The following is a 12328-nucleotide window of genomic DNA, read 5'->3' as shown; positions in this document are numbered from 1 at the left end:
GTCCTCAGTGTGTATATGTAACTTAATACACAATGCACAAACTCACACAGATGTGGTTATTTCAGGGTATGTACGATGTGAAGAATAAAAGATTCAAAGATTTCCCTTCAGAAAACACTTAAACACAAATTGTACTTGAGCCATATTCTGTCTTAGAAAACACCTATCATAAATTCCTAGTTAAGATTAAATATAAATAGATATAGAATTTTTTTCCAGTTCAAAATCTCAGTCAGCATGTATGTTTAAAATTTCAGAAGTATGCAAGCTAAACACTTTTGTAATATTTGTACTTGGCAAGTTTGCGATGCATTTAATGTTTGTGAATTTAAAATAATAGTTGTTTCCCTTGCTGTATCCAGACTCGCAGCTTTCTAATGGAATTTCTCCAATATGTTAAGGTAAGCTACCCTTGGTCTTTCTCCTCCTTCCATACTTGTTAGATTGTTTAAAATAACCTTTGTCTGAGCTGAGTTGCAGAAAGAAGGGAAATCTTTACTTCCTCTTTGATTTACTTAAGTATTCAACAAGTAACAAAAGTGATATCTTAGGTAAAGTCTGCATTATTTACTTAACCATGCATAAGTATGTCCATCATTGTTAAAATGGTTTGTAATTATAGCATTGTCTTGGCTTTTTGGGTCAGGATTGTAGCTCTTACCCTCTTTCCTAAGGATAGGCATTATAAATTCTGGGCCTGGTCGATCACCCTTAGAATTTATGAAGAGCAATGTTTGCTGTTGATTGGGCTTTGGGACATTCAGGCTTTTTGTTTGTGAACATCAGCTACTGATTTAGAAAACAATCTCTACATCGCAGCTCAGCATGAATGAGAATTGCTGTACCAGCATGTGGTCTGCTGTGCAGGATGTGTTTGCGTCTGAAACACTAGCCTTGTAAAGGTCAATCCAACTTTTCATGTGATTTCTTTTCTGTTTTTTATCCGTGCAATTTGCAATGCTGTCTTAATGTTTGGATGGGATATTTAAGAAGAAGATGGCTTGTTTTTAATAGGGTGTGTTATTCTTCCTTTCATGATATTGTATGGTTGGTTATTTAAAACCTGTGGTGTGTTCATGAGGATTTCCACTTTTGATCTGTAAGGACAAATGCTTATTTCTCCACTATTGGTATAATGGTCAAATGCATTTTTCTACTCTTACTCTAACAAAAGTATGCAAATCTTTTGTCCTAATTAATCCCTTTTCTCCTTTACTGGAAACTGGACTCTTCTCTGGCAATGTATGGCATGTGTGTGAAAGTCTTCATTAGTAAGCAAATCGCTTGCATGCTTAGCGACCTCCTAATCGTTTTGTTAATCCAGAATCACCCACTCTGGGCCAGTTTTGCATGTCCATTATCCCAGCAAAACCCTGGACTTAACAGATTTGTCTCATGGGTAACTCTCCCCAAGAAGTCAGTTTGAGTGATTGCCATGTAAGTCTGAACAATGGCTCGATCATTCCAGAGTCTAAGGTGCAAGCATCTTTTGCTCTGCTGCTCTCTGCCTCCTGTGTCACTGGCACTTTTGGTGGTTTATCCCGTTGCCATCAGGCCACAGTGAGAGAGGCTGCTAGGTTTGCATCTGTCAAGTGCTTTCTGATCAGTGTGATCTCGGGGGGTAATCTGGAAACGTCTAAGCTAGTAGCACTCAGTTAGGACATATCTTCATTGCTGAAGCCTAAACGAAAATAGCCCCTGTTCAGTAACCAAGTCCCCAGCATAAGCCAGTCAACTCTGATCAGAAGCACCGCCAGAAGTGGATGAGACAGCTGAGAATAGATTGGAAAAGCTATGGGTGACATGTTTAAAAAGCCTAAGTAAAACCATGGCACGACGATGAACCATCAGATGGCACGTTTCATTTTGCAGCCATGCAGCGATTTCAATATTCTGTTTTCCACAGAAGCCAGAAAGATTTCTTTGAAAGGGAGGGAAGTTTGAAATGGCCATGACTGTTAAGACCACCCTCTGTTTCAATTACTATCTGTGGAAATGGACTACGTGGTATTGGTGTGGTCCCACTTCACCCGTTCCCATCTAAGGCTTTCAAGATACAGCCAAGCTGTGAATTAAGGAAAATGTGCTGTTCTTTATCCTAGGGCAGCTTGTTTATCAATAACATTAGGTAGAACAATAGGATATTTTAATGTCCCTTGGAATCTTCTGCTACAATTGGGAGGGCTTCCAAGTAGGGTCTGATTCTGCACATTGCTCTGGTGGTTGTGATGGATGGAACGGATTAGTCACAAACTCTCAGTTCGGTGTTTAAGCACATATGTATAGTTTTATATTAGTCACTTCTACTTGACGTCAGAGAAATTAAGCACAGGCTGAAAACCTAATTCAGAAGTGTTTCAACACCTGATTTCCTATGTAGAGATGAGTTGCAGAACTGGGGCATTGCTTTCTTTTACAAGTTTTAGTTGCTTTTTAAAATCTTGAAAGTATGCTTAATATATAGATTATGTATTGCCCTCATCTTCCGTTCTATTCACAGAAACTGTGACTTGCATCAAGAAGCAGTGCTAAGCTGCTAGTAGCAGTCTGAGAAACATATAAATTAAAAGAGCAATTGGCATTTTTAAAAAATAAAATTTAATTTAGCTCTTCTGTTGAATAACTTATTTTACTGGTGTAACTGACTGGAGATAGCTCACCCCATGCTTCATTCCTAAGGGTGTTGGAAATAAAATGTACCCTCTTTTTTCCAGCTCTGCCTCATGGGATTGTTTTAAATGGGATTTTTCTTAAAGGTATCAAAAGGATTGTCGCCCCCCCAATTCTGCTTTTCTGAAAGCTGAGCATCTCCCTTCCTTTGAGGCTTTCTAATAACCCCTCAACCTCAGTCTGACTGCTGCAATGTCACCACCTCCTCACACCTCAGGCTGTGGTATTGTCTCTGATGCAGGAGCCGTCCTGTGTGTTTGCTTCTTACAGTGGCCGGTCCTCAAGTTACAGACTTGACTGCTTTGCTCTCAGAGGAGCAGAATAACCAATTCTTAATGGGAGCCTTATGGTTTTCCTTAGCAGTGCTGTAGCTGCATGACACACCTTACAAACCAGATCTGTGGGCTCTCTGAGCACTTAAAAAAATTAATAATGAGGTGGGTGGAGGTTATAGAGTGGCTGAGCAGTTCCCTTGCTGTGGAGCACTAGCTTTTTGGCCCAGGGAAATATGAGCCTGCACTTTGTCCATCAAACTGTTCTCACCCAGCTTGACAGTGTATCATTGAATGCATCTGAATTACAGCCAGTGAATTGAAACAGCAAACTGCATTTAAAAGGGATAGCAAAGGACTCGGAGGCTTTACCCCTTCCTGTTTTTCCTTTAAGAAAAACGATGCTACAAGATAAGGAAAAAAAAATCCTACTCATCTTAATCCTGAGAGCTCTTGCTCTGTTTCATCCCTTGCTGAGGACAGCAGCAGAATCCTACCTAAAATTAAATTAATTTAGTAAAATGTGTATGTGTGTATGTTGCTCTGTGAAAGTTAAGCCTGTCTCTAAAATGTGAAGCGTGTGGTGAAGTGTTTTGTTCAATTGGGACCTCACAATGTCATTATGTTTCAGAGTGTGTGTGGGGAATGCATCCTAATTCTACCCCACCCTTTGGGCTCTTACTCACAGCAGGATCCATCTTGGAAATCTTCCACTAGACTTGGTCATTGAGGGTGAATATCTTTAAGTGAAGGTTTAAATCCTGTTTTTCTTGTTTATGTGGCTTTGCACCCCCCTGTCCCTTTAAAAGAAGATGTGACGAATCTTGGCAGTTCCCAGCTCTGAGAACTGAATTCCATGGACTGGTTCCAGTTCCATGCGTTCAGTCCATGGTATTCAGTTCTCTAGCTTGGCTGCATCGAACTTCACTACTAAGTCTGTGCGTGGCTCTTCTTGTCTGTTTTTATTAATGAAAAAGATTCATCTGTTTCAGCCTCTCTATTTCTTCAATGTCCTTCCAGTGTACTTTCAAGATCAGAAACAAATGCATTTATTTTTTGAAGTATTGCATCTGATAATGTAGATGTAGCTCTTGTGGCTGTACAGATGTGGCTGCTAGGAATGTAGTCCAGTATGTTAACTGAACAGTTTTCAAAAGTTTTTTATTTTCCAAATTCCATAAAAACAGTGCATCCTTTTACTGCATCTAAACAGATGAGTTTCTAAAACTTTTGCAGATAAGAAAACAGGAACCAAGTAGCTCCAGATGAGTGCACCAGGTGTTTTCTCTGTAATTCTCTGGAGCTACAGAGAAGCATAAAACCAGATGTGAGCAGTGTTGACTGCATCCTGACTGAGAAAGGCTGCAGTAAGAATCTCTTTCAAAAGCAAAATGAAAATTTGCAGTTCCTGCTTCTGCCTTTGTTCTCGGAGATCATCCTCCTGCCTGCGCAGGACTGCACTAGCAGTATGCTTCCAGCACTGACAATTTTAATAAGGTGTTCACTTGCTTGGGGAGATTATTATGGCATTAATACATATGACATTAGTAAAACAGACTAAAGGACTTAATGCTGCCAGTCTTGTCTGGATTTTTATGCATGCACTGATACATACCAGTGATCGTTTTAAAAAGTACTTTGAAACACCTCTCAGACAAAAAGGGATCTTGCTAAAGGAAATTAGAGGTAGCAGTTAAGAAACTCAGGTGGCAGGGAGAAGAGAGCCGTGGCTGTTTATTGTGGTTTTGCTCATCCTGTCCTCCTAACATAAGAAAAGGTTTAGGATGGACACTGGCAAGTGTAATTTGAGTCTTCACGTAAGTGGGTCAGAGCATCCAGTCTTTCCACAGAGCAGACTGGTTTAAGTAACTTAAGTTAGAGGTTTTTGTCAGAGAAAGTGCTTACTAGGAAAAGTTAGGTAGAATGACAGGTTCTGCTTTGTCTATTAAATGCATTTTTTATTTGAAAGATAAAGAAACAGGCTTAGCCTCTAATTCATCAACTGCATGTAACTCTTGTTTGTTTCCCTAGAAAACAAAGGTAATCCAGCTGGAGGACTTGGCTTCACATTTGGGCTTACGAACACAGGTAAGTACTAACTTTTGGTGTGCAAGTACAAGAAATGAGTTTAAAATGACAGGAGAGACAGTGAGTAAATAAGGGTAACATTTATGCAAGTGCCTTGATATTACTGAAAATGCTTGCACTTTGGTGATTTTCAGCAAAATCAGCCCTAAAAATGTGGCCATTCATCAAAGTGGCATCCAGCCAGTGAAGGATTGTTGGCTTACAGGATTGTTTCAGGGAAAAGTGCTCAGTCTGCCTCTTGCAAAGCTGCCTGTTGGCTAATGGATCCTGTAGTGTTTGCAAATCTAGTAATAGAGCAATTCAGGGTACTTGGGAATCAAAAGCAAAGCTAGAAGCAAATTCAGATGCTGCCTGCATGATTAGACAATGTTGTTATGTTTGCAGACAATCAATAGATGAGCTGGTTTGCTCCAATTGCTTGTGTATTCTTAAAGCATTAAAGAATTTATATCTTCTGGTGCCTTACTTAAGGATATTGTCCCTTTCAGCACCATAGAAGACTGTCAAAGCTCATGGTGTGAGATCTGTATTTTTTTTTTCTCCTCTGTCCTCTTTCTGTTCTTTAAACATTTTGTGTTTTGACTCTGAAGAACAGTTGTGGCTTGGTTTATTCTAATTTGAGCACATTTGACATGTATTTCAAAGTGACCAATGTTTTCTGTTGTTCTGTACCTAATCCAATCCTGGGGCGCCTCTTCACAGCAGTTGACACTGCTATAAGTCCAAGCTGCTGTGCCTCTGCCTCTTTCTTAAACCAGAACTTAATTTAAGCATGCAGTGAGTCAGTTAAGGGAATTTATCTGGTTGAAATCTAAACTATAATTTGCTTCTACAGTCACATAAATACAAGAAAGGGAGAGAGGCAGAACTGTGGAAACCAAGGCTTAGATACTAGTTCAAAGTGTATTGGAACTGCATACTTGGAGTAACTATAGAGTTCAACAAGTTGTTGCTTTGGATTGGTAAAAGAGGTTTCCTCTTAAATGGAGCAGGAAAAAATATAAAAAGCTTTGGAATGTATTGAGTATAGCCAGGTTCTTGGAGAAGTACCTCGGTGTACTTCATGGAACTTGCATGTTGCATTGGCTCTATACAGCCTTTCCCTTGGAAGATTTCTATAACCAGCCCCCATTCCTTGAAACAGCCAGGTAACTTAGCAATAAAAGACACTTTTTTGGGTAGGAAGTTATTTGAACACCCCAAAATGCAGAAACTTACTTCATCCTTCTAAGACCAAATGGCTTATTTCATCTGTCTGTGTGGAAGTACTGATGTGTATCCTTCACTGAAGTTTTAACGCTGAGGAGTTAAATGTCAGCCTCTATCTGTAGTTTAACTGAACATGTGAAATGTTTTTTTGCCTCCCTCTTGATCAGTTTGTTATTCCTTTTTCTCTTCTGAACAGGATGCAATTAACAGAATCCAGGACCTGATGGCAGATGGCACTCTAACAGGTGACAGCCGAAACACAAAGGAGACTTTATTGTAGCTGGTGAATAATTGTAGCTGGCATTTCTGGTGCAGAAAATGCCTTCACTGTGGTAGAGAGAGACTTCCAGTGTAATTTGTTTTAAGCAGTAGAGGATCCTAGTAGGACTTGATAAATAGATATTTTTATTATCCCTGTTTCAGCTGCCATGAAACTACTGTTTAAAGCACTATGGGATGTGATTGCTTCTATGACACATTACACAGAAGTTGGGGGTGAATGTCCTCAACAGTTTAGGAATCAGCACAAGGCTTCTGCACGTTGAATGAGCCCTGCTGAAGGCCTTTAGGGGTTGCTGGACAGCCAGCTGCAAATTATATCTTCTGAAATCTGAATTTGAAAGAATCACTTGGATGTTTTGGGGTAGTTTGCAAGCCTGTTTTAAAGGTGCTGTGGCTAAAGCCAGGACTGGGGTACAGCATGCTGTGGGAGAAGCAAATATCCCAGAGCGCTCCAGGATGCTGTAGTAAGTGAAGTGCTTGTTCCTAGCCATGTACCCACATAATCAAAGTTGGAATGTAAGCAGAGATTGAGCATGTAGGTAGCTCCCTGTCTGAACAAGTCTGTGTTACTGCTGGGCAGTCTTTTTCTTTCCGAGGATGAAGTAGGGGAAGGTGCCAATGCAAGCATTTATTGACCTGATACTGTGGTCGTGGCTGGGGAACAGCTATCTTGCTGGGTACATATGGATACCCATTGAAATGACCTAAAAGTACTCTGAATCAAAGCATAAGGATGTGTACTGTGCTGGCTGTGTCTGTGGCCTAAAAGGCATGCCTTTTAGTGAGGCTCTCTGCCTTGCATTTGATCCTGTAACATGTTAAGAACAGAGAGATCTATTCTCTCTCTTGATGGAGCAACTTGAAATATGGAAATTAAGCTTCATTCCCTTTTAGAGGGTAAGTTGGAATGCCTGCACTGGGCCACACGGGAGCTCTGAATCACCTCCTGGACCCTCCTGCTGCTGTGTGGTTCTCCACCAGCTGCCTGGGCCCAGAACATCAGCACCAAAACTTTGTACCTGAAGTAGCTGCTGTGGTACTCCCAGCTAGCTGTGCACAATGAAAAGAATGTGTTACTTTGAACAAAATTAGTCTTACCAAGGCACTCGGCTATTGTCGTAGCCCTGCTCAAAGACCCAACAGTAGAGAGGAGATAAAAGCCTGACTGCTAGCACATTCTGCCTGCCCTAGATATGAAATGCAGCCTCAGCAGTTTGAACGTCCCTTCCAAAAGAAGTGACTGATGTCTGTTGGGAAGTGAGGAGAGCCAAAGTGCTGACTTCAAGGTCCTTTCTTTCTCCCTGTAGGTGTGATTGATGACAGAGGAAAGTTCATCTACATCACTCCAGAGGAGATGGCTGCTGTGGCTCAGTATATCAAACAGAGAGGACGAGTCTCCATCGCAGAGCTGGCCCAAGCAAGCAATTCCCTGATCAACCTCCAGCCTGACAGCCAAACTGTTGCTCCAACTGTGGCATGAAATTACGGCGTGAGAAAAATACAGCAGGAGTTTAACCTTTTAACGAATAAGCCACGTAATTAAAAACAAAGAAGAACCCCTCTAGTCCATTCATGGTGCTTGAAGATAGGATGCAAGACTTGATCAAAAGTTTTGCTTTTCATTCTGGTAGAGCTGGTATAAAATAAGACAGCCGTTTGTACAACAGGCTAGCTAAGAACTTGGGGCTAAAATGCTCCTGTACCCCAGGAATATCAGTAATTTATAAATGTTTACTTTATCTTGGCAGTCAGTCTCATGTGGCTATACCCAAACTTCTTATTGTTTCCAGATTCTGATGTCTGTTTCAAATATATTTGGTTTTAATTGCATTCAGAATTCTCCAGGCTTGCTCTGCATTTACAGAGCTGTTGTGGTGGGTTAACCCTGGCTGGACACCAGGTGCTCACCAAAGCCATTCTATCACTGCTCCCCCCCCCCCACCTTCACCTGGACAGGGGAGAGAAAATATAGCAAAGGGCTCGTGGGTTGAGATAAGGACAGGGAGAGATCACTCAACCAATTACTGTCACGGGCAAAACAGACTCAACTTGGGGAAAATTAACTTAATTTATTGCCAATCAACCGGACTAGGGTAATGAGAAATAAAACCAAATCTCAAAACACCTTTCCTCCACCCCTCCCTTCTTCCCAGGCACAGCTTCACTCCTAGATTCTCTACCTACCCCCTGCCAGCGGCACAGGGGGATGGGGAATGGGGTTTATGGTCAGTTCATCACACGTTGTCTCTGCCACTTCACCCTCTTCAGGGGCAGGACTCATCACACTCTTCCCCTGTTCCAGCATGATGTCCCTCCCATGGGAGACAGTCCTCCATGAATTTCTCCAATGTGGGTCCTTCCCACAAGCTGCAGTTCTTCACAAACTGCTCCAGCGTGGGTCCCCCGTGGCGTCACAAGTCCTGCCGGCAAACCTGCTCCAGCGTGGGCTCCTCTCCCCACGGGGCCACAGGTCCTGCCGGGAGCCTGCTCCAGCGCGGGCTTCCCACGGGGTCCCAGCCTCCTTCGGGCATCCCCCTGCTCCGGCGTGGGGTCCTCTCTCCCCGGGTGCAGGTGGAGATCTGCTCCCCCGTGGAGCTCCCTGGGCTGCAGGGGGACAGCCTGCCTCACCAGGGGCTTCATCCCCACGGGCTGCCGGGGAATCTCTGCTCTGGCGCCTGGAGCATCTCCTGCCCTCCTTCTGCTCTGACCTGGGGGCTGCAGGGTTGGTTCTCTTACATGTTCTCACTCCTCTTTCTGGCTGCCGTTTCTGTCCATCCCAAATTTTTTTTCCTTCTTAAAAACGTTACCACAGAGGCACTACCACCATCGCTGATGGGCTCAGCCTTGGGCAGCAGTGGGTCCATCTTGGAGCCGGCTGGCATTGGCTTTGTTGGACATGAGGGAAGTTTCTAGCAGCTTCTGACAGAAGCCACCTCTGTAACCCCCCCCCCCACTACCAAAACCTTGCCACACAAACCCAATACAGCTGTATAAGTTTGCGACAATGACATATACAGCCCAGAATAATAGGTGTGTAGGGGTAAGACTTGCAGATTTTGTCTTCTGTATCAACGTTGGAAGGACAGAGTAAAAAGAAAATACTGCAAATGTGTCTTTGTCCTTACTGAAATATATATTGAAACTCTAGAAAGGGTGCTTGCTATGTTGTGAGATCTTCCAGAGGTTATTTCAGAAAACCTTTGCTATATGAATGTTTTGCTTGGTTTCTATAATGTAAGGTTCGCTCGGAGCCAAGCTGCGTTATTTTTCTGTAGCCAAGAGACAGAAACACCTCCAGGGAAAGGCTAACTTGCCTCATTTATTGTGCAGGCCAATTCTTCTGATACCAACCAGATTCTGATGATTCATCCTTTGAAGTGAGAGCCAGGTCAGTGTGTCTGAAGGTCTCAGACACCCCAGCCCCACGGCCTTTGTATTCTGGATGTTTGGGGGTTGTTTTAGTTGTTGGGTTTTTTTAATAAAAAAGTTCAGGCACTAGGAGTCATGCAATTAATGTTACAAGTAAATTATTATTAATGTATTAATTGTAGGGGTCAATATATTTCCTGCATAAGAATATTTATTTTTTTAATAGCCTAACTGATGCTAATTCTGCTTTCTGAAATCAACAGAATCTATGTGGGTATACAGTAACTGGGGAGGGGAAGAGGTTATACACTAGTTTTGTCTCTGCCAAACTTAGAGATAACTTGAGTAGACTAAAAGCTGCATTATCAGTGAGATGAGATAGCAATAAAACAATGGAAGGAAGCATATTTCCTTTGTAATCTCTGCACTACTGCTGAATGTGATACTCTGCAGGAGTGCCAAGTTACCGTGCAGCACCACACATTGATGTGAAAGACCGATACATCATTACTGTGTTGCGCAACGATAACCAGCAGAGAGATTACTTGAGATTTGAGGCTTGTAAAGTCTCTTGATCATTCAGAGTCTGATTTTGCCATGGGTTTTTTGTTCTGTCCTAAACTATTCTTGAAATAAACAATGTTGAAAGAATTGCAGAGCTTTTTATTAGAGGAGGTTTTTTTCAATGTGTTAAAGGATTTTATGAGATAAAGGAGCCAGCCAGCAATGCCATGGACTCCAGCATGCTAGTCAAAGACCAGAGGTATCCCATTAAATCCACAGAAATCACTCCAAAGTACATTCAGTTTCTGTGAATGTAACAAATAACACATCCACAGAGCAGAAGCCAGCTTGCGCTGCGCAGCCAGTACCACTACACCAGCAAAACTGCCCCGCCACTTTAGCATGGGCCAGCTGTCTGCTGAGAATGGTGTGTACAATCTCCTCTTAGACACCTCTGTACCTTAGCTCAGACAAGATTTGTGTCTTACAAAAATAATTGAGACCATTTCATTATTGGAGTTTCACAGGACTGTGCCAAAGCCAAAAGGGTTGTTTGTGATTCATTGACAGGTCGCAGAAAGACTGAATAAAAGCTGCAGTTTAAAGGAGGTGCTAGGCAGAAGAACGTGATAGCAAAGTATTTATTTATCGCGAGCCAAATTCACGGTCTGTTAGAGGGCTCTAACAATACAGGCGTCTCGGAAGTGCCACTTGCCTAAGCTCCTGTTTCGGGCTCTGAAGGAGTGTTTCCGTATTAAGTGAAGCATATGAGGCAGGCAAGGTAGCCAGATCGAGCTCTTTCATGTGAGAGATGGGTCACCGAACGAGTTTTGTAGATCTTTATGTTGTCTGTCATTGTGGGAGTCTAGATTTAACCTGTGGGTCCCTCCTAGTCCTGAGCTCATACCTAATGCTAGGGTTTGGGGGTCTGTGCTTGCTTTTATCCATGATTCTCTACTACGGATTCCCAATATTGCATTTTGGACCTGACCCTGGCCGTGCTGTTTCTAAGGCTGTGGAGTCAGGGTGTGGAAACTGCAGCGCAGGTCTGGTGGTGGTCTTCGGAAGAGCTGATGCCATCTGGCTCGACCGTGTTGCATTCTCAAATGCAACATCAGCCAGGATAAGATGTGACCGTGTAGCTATGCCAGCAGCTGGTCAGTCTGTTGTAATCCTCTTCCACCATTTCCTTTCCCGTTCTTTCCGCCCAATTGCATCGTATCAGCGTTCAGGAAAACTCATTTCATCCTCATTTTGGGTGCTTTGTGATCTTCACTGCAAGTGAACTGAGAGGCCAGCCACTTACATGAGCCAGGGAAAAAAGTCTAGGTAACAAAAAACATACGTAGGCTTCTGACTCTTCTGAAAATTTACGTGGAAGGAAACGGTGCTCTGCCTTGAAGAAATTGTTTCACTTGTTCAGGTTTTCCAGGTTGCCTGCAGGAGGTAAGGACAAATGGGTGTTGGTGCCCTGACCCACAGGTCCCGTTCAGCCCTATGCCTTGGGGGACAGCCACTACTATTAAATTGTAACGGATTTCTCTATTAAAGAGCGTTAACGATATTTCCTGGGAATCCACTTACAAAGTCCAAGGAGACAGTTTAAAACTTTGAATACAATTACTTCGGGCCATTTGTTTCAACGGTTTAAAAATGAAGCAATTCAAATCTATGCTGCTTCTTAAATCTGTGTTCATGGCCCCCAAAATTATTTCACTGACAGAATCATGTGATAACTCACATTTCGTATACCCCGTGAGAAGAAACACCTAACGGGAAGGCAGTTACCCCACTGGCACTAAATTAGGGGACACCCCTGGGGTGCCGTGGCCGAAACGAGGGGTGTCCCCAGTGTCCTGGGTGAGGACGGAGGCTGAGGATGCTGTTGGAGAGGTGGAATGGTCCTTCGGCACCCCGGGAGCTCTCTTCTCCTC

At 42.9% G+C, this 12328-nt stretch overlaps 1 protein-coding gene across 3 annotated transcripts in view; it reads left to right on the top strand.

The window, feature by feature from the left end:
- Positions 1 to 10546, top strand: part of DDRGK1 (DDRGK domain containing 1) — a 43062-nt gene extending 32516 nt beyond the window's left edge. For all 3 annotated transcript variants that reach the window (XM_049791220.1, XM_049791228.1, XM_049791239.1), the window contains 4 exons: positions 363 to 401; positions 4974 to 5030; positions 6436 to 6484; positions 7829 to 10546. In XM_049791220.1, coding sequence (XP_049647177.1) covers positions 363 to 401; positions 4974 to 5030; positions 6436 to 6484; positions 7829 to 8001 — 318 coding nt within the window. In that variant the 3' untranslated portion in view covers positions 8002 to 10546. The remainder of the gene's footprint in view (positions 1 to 362; positions 402 to 4973; positions 5031 to 6435; positions 6485 to 7828) is intronic.
- Positions 10547 to 12328: the final 1782 nt, after the last annotated feature.

This window comes from Accipiter gentilis, chromosome 3, assembly GCF_929443795.1.
Source record: "Accipiter gentilis chromosome 3, bAccGen1.1, whole genome shotgun sequence".
In the NCBI taxonomy this organism is placed as follows: domain Eukaryota; kingdom Metazoa; phylum Chordata; class Aves; order Accipitriformes; family Accipitridae; genus Astur; species Astur gentilis.
The sequence above is the reverse complement of the archived record's forward strand: the minus strand, read 5'-3'. Positions and strand labels throughout refer to the sequence as shown.